This window comes from Mauremys mutica, chromosome 1 (assembly GCF_020497125.1).
Source record: "Mauremys mutica isolate MM-2020 ecotype Southern chromosome 1, ASM2049712v1, whole genome shotgun sequence".
Taxonomy (NCBI): domain Eukaryota; kingdom Metazoa; phylum Chordata; order Testudines; family Geoemydidae; genus Mauremys; species Mauremys mutica.
Window position 1 is genome coordinate 201672102 of NC_059072.1, and position 23805 is coordinate 201695906.

Here is a 23805-nt window from a genome sequence, read left to right on the forward strand (position 1 = left end):
ACACATGTAAACAGCAGTGTAAATGAGGAAGAACTGCTTAGGCGAGTAGAGAATCCTACACACTGTTAGAATATAGATATTCAGGCCTGTCTGCAAAGGCCTATACTTTAAGAATTTAGGTGTATTCTTATCACTTAGCTAGTTATAGAGGTATAAAAGAAAGAATCAAAATCACTGTCTGTGTAATGGCCTTCTCTTACTGTGACAGGCTAAGGCCTTCAGCTAAGATGTAATTAGGCAGCCATAAGCTGGGACGTGTATGGTCACATCCTCACATTCCAAACTAGCCACATTGAAATAAGGTGCTATTGGGCTATTAGGAATACAATCCTGTCCTGATATTCCTATCACCTCCAGAGAAAGGGTAGATCCTAGAAGATGTAAAAGGAAACTTAGTTGATAGCATCTGTCTGACAAGAACTCACTTATCAATAGACACAGCTGGAAAACCCTTATGTCTGTATAAATGTAGTTGTGAAATCCTCACTTCTGTATTGTTTTGTATGTTTATTTGCATGGTCTCTGTCTGGTTCTGTAATTGTTTCTGTATGCTGTATAATTAATTTTGTTGGGTGTAAACCAATGAAGGTGGTGGAATATAATTGGTTAAATAACCATGTTACAATATGTTAGGATTGGTTAAATTTCAGTAAAATGATTGGTTAAGGTATAGCTAAGCAAAACTCAGGTTTTGCTATATAGTCTGCAGTCAATCAGGAAGGGGGGCGGGAATGGGAACAGGGACTGGGGATGAGGGAATTAAAATCATGTCTTGCTAAAGGGGAAAATGGGAACAGGGGATGGGAACAGGAACAGGGACACAGGCAAGGCTCTGTGGTGTCAGAGCTGGGAAGGGGGACACTGAGAAAGGAAACCGGAATCGTGCTTGCTGGAAGTTCACCCCAATAAACATTGAATTGTTTGTGCCTTTGGATTTCGGGTATTGTTGCTCTCTGTTCATGCGGAAAGGACCAGGGAAGTAGGAGGGTGAAGGAATGAGCCCCCTAACATCTTGGTGCCATGACTTGGATGCATCGCATCGGATAGGTGAGTGGCAGCCTGTAAGTCCCCCTCCCCAACAGTCCACGCAGCTGCTTGGAGGGGGTATAGTGAACTCTTGTGATGGTAGTTGCGGGTTCTGGCAAGCCAGGGTAAAGGATTTTTTTTTTTTGGATAAATGGATAAGGAAGAACCAGGGCCCATACCAGGTGCAGGGGTCAGCCTGGAATGAGATTAAAAAGGAAATGAAGGAAGTGTTAGGGGACCCAGAGGAATGGGGGGTGGCTGAGGAGCCCACCCTCCTTTGGTATATGGGTAGTGGAAGAAGGTCCCTGCCCATGGGGACTGGATGCCTTCCAGGAAAGGCGGCACTTCAGTCCACTTGTAAGAGGTTTGAAGTAAGGGCAGCAGTATGGGAAGCTGCCAGTAATCTTTCAAGTTTGGTTTCTTTCAAGTGCTGTTTCAGCAAGGGCTGCTGCAGTGTTGTACATTAGTTAGGGGTGGTTAAAGATAATTTGGCACAACAGGGTTTAAAGTCAGAAGCAGAGTTAACAGATCACCTTTAGAGACAGGAGCTGGGACTTGGTCCTGGGGGGGTGGAGGGAAAAAAAAAAGTTTCAAAGTGAAAAATGGTGGGGTTTGCAGGAGCAGGTAACAACCCCCACTCTTCTCCCAGAGCCAGGATGAGAACCTGGCGGTAAGGGTTCCCAGCTGTTTCAAGCTGGGGCGCCTACTCTTGGTTCAGAGCTAACTATATCCTTTTCTTCTTTTCCTTCTTCTTTCTCTCAGTTTACTTAATTTGCTGCTGGTAGCCTGTTCTTTAAACTGACCTAACAGGCTTAATTGGTTTCTTACCACACGGTATATACACCCAACACAGGTTCGCTACACACCCACATCTATGCTGCTATTTTTAACAGTGTCACGTCCCGCTGCCCGAGCCTGTTCCCTCCACAGTGAGAGGCTCAAGCACCAGGGAAAGATTCCAGAAGCTTCTCCACTGCCAGAGCCTTTTCCCATTCCCTGCTGCAGGAGACTTTCACTGCAGCCTGTAGCTGTACCCCATAGCAACAAGTGTATATACAGCTTGCCTTTCACTGCAGCCTGTAGCTACACGTGTAGTGCCTGTACTCCACAGGCCACAGATGTACTCTTTGAGAGGCAATCTGTCAGGCAGTGTTTCTAGTGGGGTTTTGCAGGGATTGCTAGTAGGCCCAACGCTAGTCAATACTTTCATCAATGATCTGGAAGTAAATATATAAAAAAAAAATCACTACTGATAAAATTTGCACATGACACAAAAAGATTGGCACAGTGATAAATAATAATAAGGAGAGGGCAGTCATGCAAAGTGATCTGGATTGCTTGGTAAAGCTGGCCCCATGCAAACAAAATGCATTTTAATACAGACAAATGCAAAGTTACTAGTAGGAATAGGGGGAGGATATTACCTCTGTACACAGCATTGGTGAAACTGATACTAGAATTCTGTCCCTACAGTTCTGGTATCCACAATTTAAAAAACAATGTAGAAAGTTTGAAGAGGGTGCAGAAAGGAGCCCAAAAAATGATTCAAGGGCTGGAGAAAATGCCTCACAATGAGATACTTAAAGAGCTCAATCTGTTAAGCTTATCAAAAAAGATTGAGAGGTGACTTGATTACAGTGCACAAATTCTTTCATGGGGAGAAAAGACTGAGTACTAATAGGGTCTTTAAACTAGAAGAGAAAGGCATAGCAAGAACCAATGGCTTGAAGCAGAAGCCAGACAAATTCAACTTGGAAATAAGGCACAAATCTCTAGCAGTGACTGTGGTTAACCACTGGAACCATGGGTGGATTCTCCATCTCTACTGTTTTCAAGTCAAGACTGGATGCCAAAGTGGAAGATGAGCCTAATAACTTTTTTGACTAAAGCCTAATACAGGGGTAACTGGGTGAAATTTAGAGGGATGTGATATACAGTAGGTCAGACTAGATGCTCTAAGTGTCCCTTTTTGTCTCTAACTCTGTGAGTCAGCCAACTCCCAAATCGTACAGGCCCTGTGCACATGATAGATAAATGGCTAAAAGGCAGTTGAAAACTATGTCCTTTTACCGATCCCATAGCCGTGGAACCTAAGATATCCCCTTTCCTTTCCTATTCAAGCTTTGCCCATCACCTCACGTATCTCCCTTGACCAAGACTTTATCCCACATTAGCTTTTCCAAAGCTACCAGAGTACTAGTAAACGGGTGACATGCAGCAGACCCATACTAGAAAACACAACAGTGAGAGATTGAGGGCCTGCAGGAAAGCATACAAAAAAGTAATGAGATACAAGACCATTCACACAGGTATGGCCCTCATGTCAATAGTTACCCTAACCCTCCGACAATTATGATGCCCAGCCAGATCGATTAGGAAAGGCAAAAAGGGGACAGGAGAAGGAAGTTTCTCTGTGTGACAATCAGGACTGGTAGAAAGCATCAGAGTGGATTTCCTGAACAGCCAACATGCAAACTGTTACACCACCACAGCTCAAAATCACTCAAGCACGTCTATTTGTTGTGCAGAGGAGCAGTAATAATCGCCTAGGCTAGCAACAATCTGGAGGAGTTTTAAATGGGGGGAAGGTAGAGCCACACTTCTGCATGAGGGCTACTACCCGAGCCTCCAGCATCAGTGTACTATATGTGCGTTTGGGGTGGGCACTGGATGACTGTTTTTGAGTCATTCTGGGGCTGACATGCCCTGTGCTCCAGATCTTACATAATCATCCCGGCAAAGTCCAGGGACCATAAATGAGATACAAAAGGGTCAGCAGAGGATGGCCCTCGCACACAAATAACATAGGGTGAGACAAGTAGCTCTGCACTGCCCTCCCTTGTAAGCCACAAAAGTAGGGACATACCAGGGAGTAGCTGCTTGGCACTATGGAGATTCTGGACTATAGTCCAGTCCCCAGGCAGATCAAGTTCCATCAGCCCCTGGGACTGTTCTAATTATTCCAGCTGTTTTGGGCCCCACAGCAGCCGTGAATCTAGATGGCACAAAGGTGACAAAGCCACTCTTGCCTCCTGCATTTTCTAGGCTGAGCCTCTCAGGAGGGGAGGCACAGAATATAGCCCTATGGTTGATGTCAACACCCATAAATGAAACTGGACAGCTTTTCCACCATAACTTTACATTATTCCTTGATGCTACTGGTCATCAAAAATGTTTGGGGCAAGCAGGCCTCTAGTTCCTGGTAAGTGAAAGCCACTGAGCTGTGACAGTCATGGTCTGCTTTCTGAACAGGTCAAGTTATTGCAGTGTGCAAGTTGTACAGAATCTCTGCTGATGTTTGCAGGATTGTCAGATCTTCCAGGCGCAGTACTTCTACCAAAGCCAGCTGGTTTTCAAGGTTCACCTTGTCCTTTTTCATTTGGGAAATCTGAAGTATATAAAAACCAAGAGGATGTTCAGTAATAAAAACAGATGTAGCCCATAAACAGACATTTGCAATGAGTTAATTTGTGGTAAGTGGCATCAAAATGTGTACTAGTTACATTTTATGACTTATCAAGAAAACAGAATTAGTGGCAAAATGAAAAAGCATTCATTCAAAATCCACAACACACACAAAAAATACAGACTAAAGCCAACGTTAAGAGTCACAGGAATTGCCAGACTGGATGAGACCCAAAGTCCATCTAGTCTAGTATCCTGTCCACATCAGTGGCCAGCACCAGAAGGTTCAGAAGAACCCTACAGACAGTAAGCAGATATTCAGCAATCTGCCCCCTACAGTAGATCAGAGATGGTGAGCCTAGTTGTATTGTAGTCACTAATTCTACCCAGCTACTCATAAATTTCCACCACAACTTCAATAACCACCCGCCATCCATCAAATGCTCTCTAAAACACAGCCACACCAGCATCAACTTTCTGGACACCACAATCAGCTTCAACAATGGACTCAGCTAGTTACTTCATGAATTAGCTCCCATGGTTGAGTTAAGACAACGTCAAGAACAGCCTCTGGAACTAGCTGTTGTAAGAAGCAAACACTTAACGGATCAAAGTTTTGACACAAGTACTCAACACTGTCACACTGTGCCTTTTGAACAGTTAATATCTGAACTTATATAACTGAAATCTCCCACTGTCATCATTTCGTTACACTTGTCTGCCTCTGATTTCTTTCAAAATTGTGTATTCAGTTTCCTTTTCCTGATCTTGAAGACAGTAGCATAGCCCTACTAATACATTTACATTCTTACAATTTGGAATTTGTATCCATATAGATTCAACTATGTAGTCCTCTCCCCTCTTAATTTTTTCTAGCAAGGTTCAATGGAATCCTTTATATACAGTGCTATTCCCCCACTTCTTCAGCCTAGTCTGTCTTTCCTGTATAGTTTGTAACAGGTATTACCATATCCCACTGGTTTTTAATCATTCCACCACATTTCTATAATACCTACTACATCAAGGTCCTTTTCCATTGCTAGGCACTCTAGTTCACTGTTTTTGCTTTTAAAATTCTTGCATCCCCTCTGAACAGGTTCCCCTTTCCCAACAATGTTCCCCAGAACCTAAGCTGAAACCCCTTTTCTATACACCATGTTCTCAACCACACACTGAGATTGGAAGGACTTCAGGGAATGTTCCCCTCCCCTGGATCTGGACCTAAGCCTTCTACTTAGCAGCCTAAATTTAACTTCCAGGACTTCTCTCCTACGGCTCCCTATGTCATCAGTACCAACATGTACCACCAACATAGGCTCCCCTCGGCATTCACCAGAAGTCCATTTAAAATCTTGTAATAACCACCACCTTTGCAACTGGCAGGCAAATCACCATGCTGTTCTCTCAGTAACCACATGCCTAACTGTCTATTCCTGATTATCTAATCCTGTACCGCTGCCTTTAATTCCATCCCCTGAAGCAACCTCTTTGGTGCCTGAGGAATTGTTCATCTCCACTATCGCAGTAGGAAGGAAATCCCATCTAAGAAGGTGTGTCCTTCCATTTCACCTAGGTGTCCTTCCATCAAAAGATTGGCTTCCTCAACTGGAAAATCAGGGAAGCCAGTTCTGAGGTGGGGCTTGCTCTACAATGTCTCTATATGCCATGTCTATAGATAATTCTGTCTCTGCTCCTCCAGTTCAGGCCTAAAGAAGCTGTACCTAGGCCCTGAGGGCCATGAGCTGCTTGAACTGTGTGCATACTTGTTTTCTTTGCTGAGGATGTATTTTTATGACCATTTTCCATTATAATAGTCTTAACAGAGGTGTGTTTTGTTCTCAGGAGAATAGTGGTAGCTAAAATAAGCTCACAGGTTATCATTTTATTTTACTGTAGGCAATTATATATGGCACATAGGTATATAGTAGCGTAGACACTGACTAGGTATTTTGATCTGTTGTATTTTTAAATGACGTTTATATTAACAAGAGCTCAAAAGCAGCTTTGTCAATAGGACATTGGTAGTGCGAGACACTCTTTCATACATTCGCCCAGTCTAGCCACAGGGTGACAGTTCAGTCATTTCTTTCTGTGTGTTGTGAGGCCCTAAACAACAATGAGGAAGTGTGCACATGAGATACATGAATAAGTCTGGGCACTGACAATGTTATCAGTCAAAGGGCAATGGGCTACCAGTCATATCCATGGAAGTGGCTGGGCCTTAACTGCCTGAGAACCATTGTGACACAATGACTGTTAACCCAGATAAGGTTTTGGGGGGGGAAGTACGTGGATTTGTAGTTTAAGATAGATGTGGCAATAACACTGCTCGCAGGAAGGAAGGCCCCAAAAGCGAACCAAAGGTTAAGCCTGACCACCCTCAACAAGGATTGGACAATGCAGTAGTCGGGGTCACCAGTGTGGTTAGATGTTCGGCTGCATATGTGTGTGTTTTCTGTGTGCTGCCCCAGATCTGCACAGACAGATGACACAGCAGACCTCGAACGAACTGCCCAATGACCACAAGATCTGTTAAGGTACAAAGGCACCAGGCCAGATTTATTGTCGACAAAACACGTTACTAGTATCCCACAGACTCTACCAGACCACTAATGCATGTACGCCCATAACAATGAACAGCTCAGTGAACGGCGGGACATTCCATTCCTCCCTAGGCCAGACAAAGATATTCCCTCTGAAATACATCTTTATACCCCGATACAAACAAGTCAGTACTGCCCCATAGTTAGTTACTGCCCCCTGATGTGGCTAGCTATCACCCATCACCTTGTACATTTTGGTTCAATCAATACATCTCTATTACATACTGTCATCCTGACCTTATCTTTTGGGGGGTGGGGGGGTGTCAGTGTGTTGCTGCTATTCTTGGGGAATGTTTTTGTACCATCCCTGATATCGGAATATTCCAGTACCACTTGATATCGAGATGTGTTTGCATGAGTACTCTGTGCTTAGCACTTCTTAGAAATGTGTATTTTTGCAATATTAGCCCTGTTCTTGCCAGATTCTGTAAGCAGGTCCCACCCCATACCAGGCCTCTAATACAAGGGCTTATGTCTCAAGCTCTCTTCCTACTACAAGAGATATGGAACCTGTGATCTCCCATTTGCTCGTAAAAATCTCTGGGAGGTACTGTGACACATTACAAAGCTTAAAAAGCCAAGTGTGCTGCTTCATGGGTCACCACCAAGACAGCTAATACCCTACTTTCCCTGGGCCAGTCCCCAGGAAAGAGGGGAGAGATTCTCATAGACCAGCCAGCTGACCAGAGGATGACACATGCTATCGTAAGATATCAGAGCCAAAAGACATCATCTGGTTCCCCAAACTGCAGTTCCTGACTGATTCTGAAGCTCCACAGACTAAGCAAGCCGAAGAGTAGATCCTTTAAGTATTTTTCTCTTTTGAATTCTTTCCTAAGATAACTGCGGGGATGCCTGCAACTAATAGACTTTTCCTAACCATTTGTTGGGGATGGGGGTGGGGGGAGGGAGAGGAAATTAATAGTAGAAGTAGAATCACATGTGGGTAAATCCATATAAGAAAACCATAAATGGACTCAGACTAACCTAAATTCTAAGCAAATCCTACCGCAGATCAAAAGGGGTCATCCTGGGTCTGTAGAGGTGTTAGCATAAACCACTCTGCTGGAGAGAGGAATCTTGAACAGCTAATTCCACTGTACTGAATGTAGAGAGGTGGGAGTGGGCGTGGGAAGGGACACAGACGCCACGTCCACACAACAGTGGCACAGCACCGCAGCTGTACCACTATAGCACCATACGATTTGACTACAGATCATGTTCCTACAATGATTTGATCAGTTGAACATAAGAACGGCCATACAATGACCAATGGTCCTGCTAGCCCAGCATCCTGTCTTTTGACAATGCCAGGTGCTTCAGAGGGAATGAACAGAACAGGGCAATCATCGTGTGATGCGTCCCATTGTTCAATCCCAGCTTCTGCCAGCCAGAGCATGGGGTTGTATCTCTGACCATCTTGACTAATAGCCATTGATGGATCTATCCTCCATGAAATTTATCTAATTCTTTTTTTAACCCAGTTATAATTTTGGCCTTCACAACATCCCCTGACAAAGAGTTCCACAGGTTGCCTGTGCACTGTGTGAAGAAGTACTTCCTTATGCTTGTTTTAAATCTGCTGCCTATTAAATTTCATTGTGTGACCCTGGTTCTTGTGTTATGGGAAGGATTAAATAACACTTCCTTATTTACTTTCTCCACACTGTTCATAATCATATCCCCCCTTAGTCATCCCTTTTCCAAGCTGAACTCAGTCCCGGTCTTTTTTGGGGGGGGGGGGGGGGCTGATTCCCAATCTATTTTCTTGTCAGGTTACTGATGTCAATTTACGCTATTATTATTCCCTTAATTCATCTGATCTCCAGTGTAACGTCAATGTTATTATCACACTGTTTTAGGGAAATGCAGTAAGTTAGCTAGCTTTGTATTTGCTTATTTATTTTCTCACTTAATTCATAAAAAGTACACCTAATTGGTTTTCCCCTCATCACATCAGATGGCCATGAGGTACACAACACCAGATAAAGGGATACGATGGCCACTACGTTGGTCCTGAGTTAAAGCCTATTGCCACTGCAATAAGATTACTGCATGCATTTTTAAAGAAAATCATTGTAATCATTGGGCCATTTTCTGATCTCAGTTATACTAGTGTAAATCCAGAATCACTTCAGTGCAGTCAATTGCAAGGGGCTTTTTTCATTTGCCACCTTTTTATGCTTTGCCAAGAGTTCCTAATCCAAAACCCACTTGAATTAAATGGAAATAATCCCATTGATTTAAGGTCCCTGTGCCTAATATATACCAAGATATTCCCAAGAAAGTGACAGCCCTCCAACTCCCCCAAAGCAGGATAAATCCTAAACTAAGATACGCTTACTGCACCTGGAGCTGATCCCAGTTATATTGGTGTAAATCTGGAGTATATTATGCCTGAAGCACACTTTGAATAGAAAACCAAAAAGCACCCTGCCCTCAAAAATAAGCACTTAGCTAACGCCTGAAATAAACTGATAATTGTAGGTCAAACCATTGCCTGTGAAACACACAGGGCCAGATGCTACCCTCATTTACATCCCTGAAGTCAGTGTTGTTACTACCAATTTATGCTAAGTTGTCTACGCAGTACTGTAGTCTGCACTAGAGGGGTGCAAATTTTAGTCTGCACCAGCGTGTTGAGCACTAACTGATCTGTGTTGGTGCACACTAAAAGTTCCCTAGCATGCGTTAACGTAGTCCTGTTTCAAACAGTAGTACATTAACACACACAGGAACTTTTAGTGCACACCAGCAGAGTCCACCTGGGCATGTTAGTGCACAACATGCTAGTGGGGACTAAAAATTACAGCCCTCTTTGCAGACTACAGCACCACGTAGACAAGCCCCTTAGGGGCGTCTGCCCCATTGTATTCCTCTAGCCAAGTTACCTGGTGAAGGACCTGCTGTGTCTCCTCTATTAAAGAAAAGCATATTTTTGCCGCTATGTTCAAACTCCTCTCTTCATTTCTGGCTGAAATTATATCACCAAGGAGGACTTTCTTCCAGTAGGTACTAAAGCAAAAAATACATTTGACAACGATTATTTGTTGCATTCCCCAGCCAGAAGTTAAACTGAAGTTATAACCCAAAATAAATAAAATAAATAAAACCCTGATAGATAACTAAGTCAAAGTTAACACACACAAATAAATAAATAAATAAAATAGACCCACAGCACTCAGGTACCACAATGATGTGCTTGTTTAAGCCGCTGAGTAGAACAGCACACACATTGCATGGTATGGAAGACTGATGGGTCTCAGTATCTTTCAGTTACTTTAACATGTTCTGTCCAGGACTAAACCCTCACAGCATAGATGAGTGTAAATATTTTTCCTTTTAATTTTAAAACATATTTGATAACTGACAAAGCTCATGTACCCATTTGTAAACAATGCCAAGATTTTGAAGGCCAAATTCACTGCTGAAATAAGCACAATCAATTTTGTGACATCAGTGCTGAATCTTTGTACTTCAATGATGAACTTGGCCCTGACATGTCAACAGTAGTCCCTGAAATGTACTTTTCAGAGAAATCAAACTGATGTCTGAGTTCATGGGACCCATCAAAGTGACAAATGTAAGAAACAGAAACTGAACATGAAAGCAATATCCAGTTCTTGGAGTAGGAAAGGAACACAACAGAATGCTTGGTGTTTAACTGAATAGAGTTGTCATATATGCAACAAGCAGATGACGACTTTTAAATTATATATTGTTCCAAATCCTTCTTGCCTTACACATGTGAGTAGTCTTACTGAAGTTCGAGATAATCACACAAGTATGTCCAATGTTACCATCTCTACACCTCAGTTAGTGTGAGAAGACACAGATTAGAGGGATAGGAGAGGCATTATTTTCTAAATAAATGACCACATTTCTGTAAGTGTATTTGAAACTTACAATTCATCTGCTCCGAGACATAACAACTTGAGAGCTGTGAGGAGTCTCCATGATGGCCCATCCCTTCCAAACGTCAAATTTCTAAAAGTGTCAAAAATTACCAAAAGGTAGAAAGCATGAGCTCATTACACAGTGTGAGATCTTCACACTAACAGTAACTGTGGCAACAAAACATCTACCTAGTGGCAGCCTCCTACCACCCTAGGGCACAGTTAAGGAGAAGCAGCAAAGCAGCAAACGTGGCACCTTATAGACTAACAGACGTATTGGAGCATGACATCCAATGAAGTGGGTATTCACCCACGAAAGCTCATGCTCCAATACGTCTGTTAGTCTATAAGGTGCCACAGGACTCTTTGCTGCTTTTACAGATCCAAACTAACACGGCTGCCCCTCTGATAGTTAAGGAGAAGCAGATCCATAGTCCATGTAGGAACTACACTGTAGCATCTAGGGGGAAAGGATTCTCTCCAGCTCCCTTTGCTCTGCTGCTTCCCACAGCCTTAGAACAGGGTGGTCCAGATTGTCTTGTGCTAACCCCTAACCCTGATCCTTAGCTTTCATATTGTCTTTTATCCACTTAAATTCTCTTCCACTATCAAGGGGCTAAACAGAATACCTATATTTTTATAACCAATTTTTCTGGAAGTTTACAAAAAAAGCATCTGAACTTTTATTTCAGTTTTGTAGTAACTATTTTCTCAAATGGAAACCAGGGTTTTAAAGAGATACCTACTCTAACAAGTTATGATCCTTTAGAATGGAAAGCTTCATATTTCTCTGCTTGTCTGCTGAAAAGAGATGTTTAAGAAGGATATCTGCAAAATACATATTTAAAGATCCTTAAGCAAACAGTTAACACTGAAAACAAGCTAACTTGAACTGTATTTTCTTATATTTTAACTATAATTAACCTTCCAATTGAACAGTATGCAAAGATCAGCTCAGATCATGTCAAAACTTTAATGACCTTTACCTTGAGTTGAAGAACCCCTCTGAAGAGCACTCAGGAACTTGCAGGACTGAACCCAGAGTGAGTTACTTCTGGCATTTCCTAACTTTTGTGTACTTGACCTGGCAACCTTAATAATGTTCTTTTAACACAATTTTGACATACAGTCAGTTCTAAAGCACCAAGAGCCAGATGCTCAGCTGGTAAATCAACATAACTCCACTGAAGTAAATGGGGCTGATTTATATAAGCTGCAAATCTGACTTTAAACAGCCTCAATGTTTTATAATAAAAATGTAACTTGTCTACTGCATACTCAATTCCAAACAGCAGTCTCTCTCTCCACATGCCTATATAAACAACCAAGTCACACTGACAAAAAACAAACATAAAAAAATTCACTTCCCAAACTATTTTTTGGCTCTCCATTCAGCTTGTTGGCCAACTCATAACCAAGTCTTCACCACATAATTATTCATTTTCTATAACAATAACTGGGCTGCCTAATAGCATGGGTTTCTCTTATGGTGGTCTTAGGGCTGGTCCACACTAAGAAGCGGGGTCGAACTAGGGTACGCAAATTCAGCTACATGAATAGCGTAGCTGAATTCGAAGTACCCTAGTTCGAACTACTCACCCATCCAGACGCCGCGGAATCGAAGTCCGCGGCTCCAAGGTCGACTCCGCCACCGCCTTTTGCAGTGGTGGAGTACCGGAGTTCGAACTGTCGCTTCCGGAGTTCTAACTATCGCGTCCAGATTAGACGCGATAGTTCGAACTCCGAGAAGTCGAACTCACCGCGTCGACCCGGCTCGTAAGTGTAGACTAGCCCTTAGTTCAGCAAAGCGCTTAAACACATGCTTAACACTAAGTTTAGCAGAACTGGGGCCTCTAAGACATGTGAGCATCCTCTCTATGAAATATTTAGTGTGATACAGATGCACGCACGCACACACTTGAGAGAGGGTAGTTTGCATAAATCTCCCAGCATTTCCAGTTCCAGCCTTAAATTATTCTCTAAAGCCACAATCCTGCAAACACTTAAGCACATGCCTAAATTTTACTCGCATAAGCAGTCCCATTGAAGCTAGCGTTGCTACTCCTGTGCTTAAAGTTAACCAAACACGTAACAGTTTTCAGAGCAAAGCTAACTACGTTTCATAGCGTAACATAACATGAGCAAATCCAAAAAAAAAGGAAGGCCACTTAACACAAACACACACAGTCACACTCTTTTATTTAAAAATCCCTATTAGGTGTAGTTCAAAAAGGCAAAAATGGAACCAACTCAACCCTATATTTCACTTTAATGCTGCTAACAAACCCTAAATTGATCATACTGGCAACAGCCTAGTGCAGAGCGAAACTATGTAAGCTTCCTCACTGCCCCTCAATTACCATATTTACCCAGATGAAGAGATAAAGCTGCCTGGCTCCCTAGTATTTCACATTTTAATGTGATCACTTTAAAGATCAAGCTACCAACCTGCTGAGACATAAACCCCACTCTGTGGGTTGTTGATGGCAACGAATCCATATTCTAGCAGAAGTCGCTGGTTATCATGAGGTCCGTAACAGATAAACAGTTCTTCATGTCTTCTGCAATGTGAATCTGTCCTGATTTCATAACATCTTGTCTGCTCATTAAATGCAGCTTTTACCTTTGAGAAATTTTAAAAAGATATTTCCTCTATGGCAGTGAGGGGGAAAAAACCTAGAATGATAAAGACCAGTAATATTTCCTTACTGTGGCAAAAGGGTATAAATATCTAGGATTCGATGAAATATGTAACGTGATTTTGAAGAGGGATTATCTTTGTTGCACTTCGGACCTTATCTGAAGAAAGAGGAAAAATTCTCTAAAATACTAAAACAGAACAAACAAAAAACCCTCGGGTTCACGGCTGTGCTGCCTCCAGGAGGCAGAGCACAGAAGGGGAAGCGGGAACAAAGCTAGCTTTAAGCCACCTTTGTGCTACCATGACTCTGGGTGGTCACGTGAGTCAGTGTGGTCCCTGGCATAAATCAGAGCAACTTTATAGGCAGCCCTGATGAGGTTGCCATAGGCTGCTTGAAGCCTAGTACCAGGCACTATAGAAACCACATGCCCCCTGCACTGTACCTTGTGAGGGGGTAATACAGAGCTACTTACAGGGGCCCTCTGCTGGGGACAATTCTCCCCAAGCCATTTCTGGGGACATGGGCCAAAAGCATAAGCATATGACTCATTGGCTGGCACACCCCCTAGTGGCTGGGGCATGATGTAAAGGCGTTCCTCCTTTAGCATCCCCTGCTGACAGCCATGCCACGCCTACTGTGGTCTGCTTCTTCATGCCATTCAGCCCCCCTCCTTCCAGCTTATGTAGCGTCGCACCCCTTCCAGGGTAAACCAGCTAGTGGTCCTTCAGCTTCATGTTAGACAGTTGGTCTGAGTCCAGACTCACCAGTCCTCATCTCTAGTATCAGGGGAGTTCAGCAGTCTTTACTCTTTGGGGCGAGGGGGGGGCACCCCCTCTTCCTTCGTGATCTGGTAGAACTCAGGCCCTCCCACTCCACTCAGTCCAGACCAAGGACTCTCATTACACAGTCAAGGCCCTTGCTGTCTCCTGGGCCACTTCTTACCTTATCCTGTCTTGGCCGTTTATCTCAGCCTCTTCCCAGGCTCCCAGCATATCTAAGCCACTTCCCAAAAGGTCACTTCAGGGCTCCTTAGCACTTTCTGCTACCCAGTTGGGTCTGCTGCAGAGGGGTTTTCCTCCATTCCCCTGGCAGGCCAGTCCCTGACTCAGCAGGAGTCTTCCTGCTCCTTGCAGGACCCTCCACCACTGGAGAGAAACCTGGGTGGACTCACCTTCTGCCATTTTCTTTCCCAACTGCCTGAGTATCCCCATTGCAGAGGTACCTTCCTTCAGGGAGGCTTTGTCTGCCAGCCACCCTACTCAGCTCCCTGACTCTAGCCAGGCTTCTCTCACTGAGTGAGAGCCAGAAATCTGCTCTCCTTCCTGGTCAGCCCTTTTAACTTCTCCTTCAGGTCTGACACATGCTGAAGGTGTAAGTGGGGTGAGGCCGATTGTGCCCACAGGCTTTCATTAATCCCTTCAGGCTGAGTGTGGGGTTGCGATACCTCATCATACCAGGGTACTGGGGGCGGGCAGAGGCACAGAATCCTTTCCCCATCCTTATTTTGCCACTTGATTCATAAAATCAATTCTATTTGTTAATTCACGCTGGGTTACATGATACGTTTTAGTGGCGTATCTACTAAGCCTATAGCTGTCCTACAAACAATACACTATACACACCAGTCATGACCCTTCAGTGGGATGCTGTGTTCCTAATTCATCAGAGACAAGAATGTGGATTCTGCACAGAGTCTGTGCATTGTACATCATAAAAACCATGGTTATGTTTTTCCAGCTTCTTACCTGAACATTTGGACTGTGGTTTAGCAGATCTAAATAAGGCGCTAGTGCATAAACATCTGGCTCCCTAGAGAAACATTCCCTCTGTGAATGCTTCATGTACACTGTTCTAGTATTAATGGTGCACCAAGCCCACTGCAGGGCATCGTAGTTAAAAACAGTTTCTACATTCTCAGTAAACAAAGACTGCAGAGAAGAGAAAAAAGACTTGGAAGACGTATACAGTTCCTGGACCACTGTTCTTTGCTCCTGAGCCTTCCTTCTTAAGGGCTCAGGAAGAAGTCTCACTACTTCTTGATCCAAATAAACAGGGCACGTATAGGTCTTTGGTAAAACATCAAGATAAGGCTTCCACACAGATTGCTCACCAGCATATTTCTCAGCTATTAAAAATGTGCACAGTGCTATCAAAGGAGATATGGGAGGCTTCCACCTATTAAAAACATAACAGATACACAGAAGTGAGATGGATAAAATACAAACACACATATCCCTTTAAAACTTGGAGATTATAAATAATATTTTAAACTTCTCTGTAGTTCACCTGCAAATGTTTTTTCATTATTTCAAAGTGTTTTTAAATTTATTTTACTGACAAGCTGTTAAAAACTAGCTGGTAAAACACTGGATTTTGTTTAAACAAAAGTATAAAAATAGTCTTCTATACTCTACATCACCTTTTGTTATGAATTTGCTGAAAGGGTGCATTCATATAGCACTTTGTGGTCTCATATTTGAATTGCTTTCTTTTAGGGCATGCCCATTTAGTAATGTCAAACAAATTATTTAAATGGAATTGTAAATGAGGGCCCCATCCTGCAAAACCTTACTCATTTGAGCAATCCACATGCATCCAAAGTAGTCTTGTTGAGACCAATGGGAATACGTTGTGACTCTTCTCAACTCACCCAAAGCTATGAGTCACCTTGTTACCACCTGCTGCTAGCACGAAGGAGTCTTGCCTGTGCTTAACTGGGTGTCAGCTTTCTAACACAACCAGCCCATCATTATAGCTATATTATAATGGGCTATATTAGCCCTTCCTTTATCCTGCAGTTTCACAATAGATGCACCCCAGGCCTTGTGTCTCTTCAAAGTGTCACCCTGTGGTATCCAGCCCCTGATCACTGAACACTCACAGAAATACCAGATCCTCTGTTCCCAAAGGAATAGTGTACCAGTGTACTAAATAATAAGTCACCAGGACTAGATGGTATTCATCCAAGAGTTCTGAAGGAACTCAAATGTGAAATTGCAGTACTAACAACTGCAGTCTGTAACCTATTATTTAAATCAGCTTCTGTACCAAAATAACTGGAGGATAGCTAATATGATGCCAATTTTTTTAAAGGGCTCCACACATTACCCCAGCAATTACAGGCCGGTAAGCCTGACTTCAGTACCAGGCAAACTGGTTGAAACTATAGTAAAGAACAAAATTGTCAGACACATAGATGAACATAATTTGTTGGGGAAGAGTCAACATGGTTTTTGTAAAGGGCAATCATGCTTCACAAATCTACTAGAATTCTTTGATGAGGTCAACAAGCATGTGGACAAGAGGGATCCAGTGGATATAGTGTACTTAGATTTTCAGAAAGCCTTTGACAAAGTCCCTCACCAAAAGCTCTTAAGCAAAGTAAGCTGTCATGGGATAAGAGGGAAGGTGCTCTCATGAATTGGTAACTGGTTAAACAATAGGAAACAAAGAGTAGGAATAAATGGTCAGTTTTCAGGATGGAGAGAGGTAAATAGTAGTGTCCCCCAAGGTCTGTACTGGGCCCAGTCCTATTCAACATAATCATAAATGATCTGGAAACATCGGGGTAAACAGTGAGGTGGCAAAATCTGCCAATGATACAAAACTACTCAAGATAGTTAAATCCCAGGCAGACTGCAAAGAGCTACAAAAGGATCTGTCAAAACTGTGTGACTGTGTAATAAAATGACAGATGAAATTCAGTGTCGATAAATGCAAAGTAATGCACATTGGAAAACATCATCCCAACTATATATATAAAATGATGGGGTCTAAATTGGCTGTTACCACTCAAGAAAGAAATCTTGGAGTCATTGTGAATAGTTCTCTGAAATCATACACTCAGTGTGCAGTGGCAGTCAAAAAGGCAAACAGAATGTTGGGAATCATTAAAAAAGGGATAGATAATAAAGCCAGAAAATATCATATTGCCTCTATATAAATCCATGGTACGCTCACATCTTGAATATTGTGTGCAGCTGTGGTCAGCTCATCTCAAAAAAAGACACTGTAACTGGAAAAGGGCAGGGATGGTGTCCCTAGCCTCTGTTTGCCAGAAGCTGAGAATGGGCAACAGGGGATGGATCACTTGATGATTACGTGTTCTATTCATTCCCTCTGAAGCACCTGGCATTGGCCACTGTCGGAAGAGGAGATACTAGGCTAGATGGATCTTTGGTCTGAGCCAGTATGGCTATTCTTATGTTCTTACCACGGTTTAGCAGTTCTACCTTAGACTATCGTTCCCCTGTATTATGCACAGCACTTGAGGTCAATTATGAAACAAAAGGAAAATTTATTTAAGAAGAGGAGATTCAAATAAAAACCAGTGTGAGAAATGGGAACAAATGGTTACATACCTATAAAACAAAATCATAACATGCATTCTAAACCCTAAACTTGACTAACAAGTAATCCTCCTGTCTAAAGGAGTTTATCTTATCCAAATTTCTTTCCAGAGTTTTCAACCAAATCTGGCAGAAATCCCTTTTTCATGAAGCAAACCCTCTGTCAGTTTACTTCCTAGATGAAGGAGGAGGGTGCACCTCCAAACCCCTTAGTTATACCCCTAAACTAAGTTCTCTCTAAGCTGAATGGCTGCGCAGCAGCCCATTAAGCACTGCACAGGCGCTCAGGGCTCCAGCAGGAAGAGATACCTCTCCCCAGACCCAGACCCAACCCAGCCAGGGCCTGCCATGGCCATGGTAGAGGCGTCCCTCCCCTGGCCCCAGCAGGGAGAGCCACCCCTCCCTTCCCGCAGCAGCACCTGGGCTGAGGGGGAGAGCTGGGAGGAGTCCTCTCTCCCCACTGTAGCCTCAGGGCAGCCTGCACCCCAAACCCCTCATCCCCCCCCCTGAGCCCCTCATCCCCAGCCCCACCCCAGAGCCTGCCCCCCCAGCCGGAGCCCTCACTCCCCCACACTCCAACCTTCTGCCCCAGCCCTGAACCCCCTCCCACACTCCAAACTCCTCGGCCCCACACCACCTCCATATTGGTGCACATAACAAAATTCATTCCGCACATGGGTGGGAAAAATTAGAGGGAACACGGCCCCAAAGTTCATTGTCCTTACTTGCAAACCGAGCTCTCCTCTGCTCATACACTTCTTCCTACATATTTCCTGTCTTTGAAGATTCCACAATCCTTCATTAGCACTCAGCTCAGACTGTAAATGGATGCCCATTTTGAACCAAACGTTTCTTGCCAGAAAGAAAACCTGCTTTTCACCTTTCTAGTTATCAGTCCCTAGTCACAGACCTTAAGGACTGAATTTTCAGTGTATATATAACTCCTTATACAACATCTATACATACATTTTGCAATGATTATGACGACCAGTGTGACACAAGCTTCCAGTAGAGACCTTACATGACATTATTTGGTGAACCCGCAAGATCCCTGTACCTGTTGCCATTTGGCATCCAGAGTTTCTTGGGTCACATACATGTGTAAATTAGGCTTTACAGGTTGAGGCCCTAACACAAATTCAAAAGAATAATCTAACAGTGTGCGAGCACCCTACCAACATCAACAGAGGAATTTCTTAAGAGATTATCTTTCCCTCCTCCACACTTACTTTGCAATGTGTTCCCCAAGGTAGCTGCTAAGGACAGTACCAGTGGTGAGCAAGCATTTCTCCGGCAACGAAATAATCAGTTCCCCTGCCTTTGAGAAAAATCAAATAGACTAAAAGTCAGATTGAAAATGACCCATGGATGCACAATTCATAAGTGTAGAGAAATGTCCCAGAGCACACCAGAGCCAGGAGGCAAACAGATACAACCACAGCCTCAGCGGGGATCATTATAGTTGTAAAATTCTGGTGGTCCAGCAATGTAGTACATTTGTGCAGTATGTGGCAGGATGTCCTGACAGAGGATAAACAGTTTCTGGGTAGGCTGGCGACTGGCTGAGAAGCATCACCTTTCCCCTTGAACAGAATACACCACTCTTGGAGCGAGACCCCTTTGACAGGGGAATTTTCTACTGGGCATTTACACCCAGATTATAGCTCCTTTGTGCCCCTTTCAAACAGGACTACATTAACACAAACCAGGTACCTTTTAGTTCATCCCTGCAGTGTCCACACAGGACAGTTAAAGCACAACATTTTGGTGCCCTCAATTCACACCCCAGAGTACACGTAGCCTTATATTAGCATGGGGGATTCCAACTCCTGATTATAAACTATATCACTCCCCTCTAGACTTTTAGGCTCTCCCAGGAGCAATTTTGATTAGGGCCCAGAATGTCTACAGATGCTCCTGCAGTACATGTAATAAAAGCCATATAACAAAAAAAAAAAACCCTAACCTGAAAGGCTTTTGTGGTCATTAGGCCTCTTCCCGTATCTGAAATAGCAGTAACAAAAAGAATGATTACAATACAGTACACAATCTTAAGACTTCTCCATAAGACTACAGCAAAACACTATGAATTAAAACTGGCCTGAAAAAGGAAACATCATGAAAATGAACATATTTCCTATATAACATAAAAACCGTTTTTAAAAGTCCCCCATGGACTAGCTGAAGCTTATGTATGGATCCTGGCCCAGATACTCAAAGGTATTTAGACACTTAACACCTATTGATTTAAATAGGAGAGAGGCACCTAATTACCTTTGAAAATATGGGCTTTTATTTCTCTCTCTCTCTCCTTCTTCCTCTAGCTTCGGTCTCTTCTCTGCTGTCTCCCACATTCTTATCACTGATGAAAGCCTTCATATCTGCAGCTCCTGCCATCTGAACAATCTTCCTGCGTCCCTCAGCTTCACTCATTTTTTTCCAAATCTTGCCTTAAAAAACACTTTTTTTCCTCCCCTGCTTGTGCTTCTCCCTCTTTGCTAGTTATTTTACACTCAGTGTTTTAGTTGTCACCCTGCAATATCTCTGCACAGTTGTTCCTCGATTTATACTATGTACTATCTGCTGCCTTCTAATTTAATTCTGTAAAGATTTTTTAAGATTATTATTAAAGACACACACAGTAAACAATCCATTCAAATTTGAACTATTTATTATTGTTGCTATCTGCATTCCATCTCTACATGTTGATAGGTTTATTTAGTTAGTCTGCCAGAATGAATGAGGAAATGGTTACAAGCGTAGGTCCTGAACCTGTAAACTCTTATGCAACAGTATTTTACAAATGTGACCAGCTTCTTTAAGGTCTATGACAGCAATCCTACTAGAAGTACTACATGAGTGTACCCCAATGCCTGTGCAGAGCCTCTTTGGCTTCAGTAGCGATTTGCAACAGAATAAGAATCCCCTCGTGAGGAACAGCTTGCAGTATGTGGGCCAGAGTCTACTTGCGAGAGTGAAATTATTCATGTGTGCATTTGTTTGAAGGATTTGGGTCCTTAATGTCTGTACACTGAATACTCATTCCTGAAGAAAACCAGCCAGATGGGGATAAAACCACAGTGAGAACCAGACAACCTACAATCAATAAGCAATTAAAATATTACCTGAAAACTGTGCTGGTCTTAAATTACGGTCCTCAAACCCCCTCTCTTTCAGCCACTTCCTAAGTTGTATATATTCCAGTATGTGACTCTGGTTTACTAAATGAAGAGAAGAGTGATTAACCTACAGCATACAGTTTAATTAAAAACATGGTGCACTTGTACCGTAGTACAGTGGTTCTCAACCTTCCAGACTACCGTACCCCTTTTGGGAGTATTATTTGTCTAGCGTATCCCCAGGTTTCACCTAATTTGAAAAACTACTTGCTTACAAAATCAGACATCAAAATACAAAATGGCACAGCACACAATTACTGAAAAAATGCTTACTTTCTCATTTTTACCATATAATTATAAAATACATCAATTGGAATATACATATTGAACTTACATTTCAGTGTATCGTACAATAGAGCAGTATAAACAAGTCATTGTCCGTATGAAATTTTAGTTTGTACTGACTTTAGAGCTTTCTATGTAGCCTGTTGTAAAGCTAGGCAAATATCTAGATTAGTTGATGTACCCCCTGGAAAACCTCTGAGTACCGTGCTTGAGAAGTACTGCTGTAGTAGATTTTTACCGTATACATAGAAGAATGGTATTTTATAACATGACACACCATAAGATAGTGAAAAAGGCATCAGTTCTGTTAGGTACTGAATACCCTTAATGTCACTGATTTCACTGGAAATTGAGCGTATTCAGCATGACCAAGAATCACTCAGCATGTTACAAGACAAAACTCAAAGAGTAATACAGTATCATCCTTCAGCCAGAAAACAGAATCCACAAAGCTAAACATGGACAAAGGAAGACTGTAAGTTAAAGCATATTAAAACCAGAAAATAAAATGGTTGTTCACATGTAATGGCTGATATCCATTATTACTCTTGTCAAGACATGTAGGAGTTCTAACATGCACAGACTGTAGAAAGATACCTTGCCAAGTAACTAATTATTCTGTTGTCTCCCTGAATGCAAGTGAAGAATAGATGAAAACATACAGTACCTCCATTTGAAGGCAAACTGCTAAATTGTTTTCTTCTTCTCTTTCTACCGGTCCGACCTCTATTTTTCTGCATGGTAAGAAAAACTTCACTTTAGGTATACAACCTGAATGAAAAATGGGAAAACAGCCAAGTTCTTTTGTGATATTTCTTTCAGTTCCTGCATATAGAAGATTACTCACTCCAAACTTTTACAAATATACACAAAAGAAATTAAAGCTCTTCATATTCAACATGCTTCAGCTTTTCATCTCAGAAAACGCAGGACACACAAGCACTTGAATGAGCAATGCAAGGAGAGGAGAGAGAAGCAAAAAGCTTCCATCCCATGCTGCCGCCTTACCTAAGACCTAGGCATAATCCCCTTGGGGAACAGAGGCACTCCCATTTCTACATTTAAAAATAAGGCAGTTTCCATGCAGAAACATTATTAATTTACAGTTATGTTGATACAGTGAATAATATAACCCATATATAAAATTCATAACAAGAGCACTTAAAATAACTATTTTCAATTAAAAAGTATGAGAGAGATAAGGTGGGTGAGGTAGTATCTTTTTATTGGACCAACTTCTGTGGGTAAGACAAGCCTTCAAGCTACAACAGAAGATGGTTCAATAAAAAAATATTACCTCACCCACGTTGTCTCTTTAATATCCAGGGACTGACACAGCTACACAACCACTGCATTTAAAAGTATGAACACAACACACATAATTTACATAAATATTCCGTTACCTCTGCAGTTCATTTATTCAATGAATGACAAGACTGGCATGGAAAAAATTAACATGTTATTCCAATAACAACCGTAACTCTGACCTACAACATATAAAATATTTCACAATATACTTACACAATTATAAATTTCAAGTAGTCAAGTTACACATATCCCTTTGATATATTTGACTAAATTACTTGTAAGCACATCTTACAGGTTAGCATTTGGTTGTTACTGCAATGTGGACAGTGACACATGACAATACTGTCATTAACTGAACTGAACCATAGCTTAACTATAAGTGAAAGAAAAGTTTTTTATAGGAATTAACGGGGGCAAGCCATACTTCAAAAAGAAGACACCAGAACAAAATGAGAAGATAGTCAATTTGGAGAGCACTAATTTTGACAGTGAAAACTATCAAGTAAGCACAATATATCATTGCTAGGTGCAGGACCACCATCACACACACTATGACACAGTAACTTCTATTTCCTGACGTTGGTGTTGGAACAATTTGTACAGTGGGGGTGCTGAGAGCCATTGAACAAAACTGTAAACCCTGTGTAAAATGGCAATCACTTCAAGTCAGGGGTGTTCCTGCACCCGATTCCAGGGCACAACATTTTTGAATGTGCGTGTACAGGTGTGGGTGAATTTCCCAATAAAAGGAGCATATCTTTTTAGGGGAGAGGATGACGATTCTAACACACATGAATCACTTCTTCCACAGGTCTACAGCTGTAAGCCAGAAAGCCTATGTGTGTGTGTGTGTTTCCCCCCCTCCAGTTCCGGCATCAGGCCTTTTCTTAACAAATGGCTAGAGCTCTAATAGCAGCACTGCATACTGAACTGAGTAACAATATTACTTCTGGCTCCTTGGATTTTCAGAGCCCTGCGCGAGAGATTAAAGAAATAACAAACGTCTCTCCCACCACGGGAGACAGCTATACCAACCCCCCTGCGTTCACAGCTCCGATCGCTGTCTGGAGTACCCCGGCTACATTTTCTGGTTCTTTCCTGAGTTGCCATTA

At 42.4% G+C, this 23805-nt stretch overlaps 1 protein-coding gene across 9 annotated transcripts in view; it reads right to left on the minus strand.

The window, feature by feature from the left end:
• Positions 1-876: 876 nt before the first annotated feature.
• SETD4 (SET domain containing 4) overlaps positions 877-23805 on the minus strand; it is a 77230-nt gene continuing 54301 nt past the window's right edge. For 5 of the 9 annotated variants that reach the window (XM_045002431.1, XM_045002430.1, XM_045002428.1 and 2 more), the window contains exons 2-11: positions 22053-22156; positions 21047-21142; positions 19888-19925; positions 19151-19239; positions 15318-15747; positions 13379-13553; positions 11677-11758; positions 10941-11021; positions 9926-10049; positions 877-4414 (exon numbers count right to left, since the gene is read on the minus strand). In XM_045002431.1, coding sequence (XP_044858366.1) covers positions 4280-4414; positions 9926-10049; positions 10941-11021; positions 11677-11758; positions 13379-13553; positions 15318-15747; positions 19151-19239; positions 19888-19925; positions 21047-21142; positions 22053-22125 — 1323 coding nt within the window. In that variant the 5' untranslated portion in view covers positions 22126-22156 and the 3' untranslated portion in view covers positions 877-4279. Of the gene's footprint in view, positions 4415-9925; positions 10050-10940; positions 11022-11676; positions 11759-13378; positions 13554-15317; positions 15748-19150; positions 19240-19887; positions 19926-21046; positions 21143-22052; positions 22157-23728; positions 23766-23805 lie in introns of those variants that run through there. The other 4 variants (XM_045002429.1, XM_045002433.1, XM_045002434.1 and 1 more) reach the window with 4 other exon arrangements.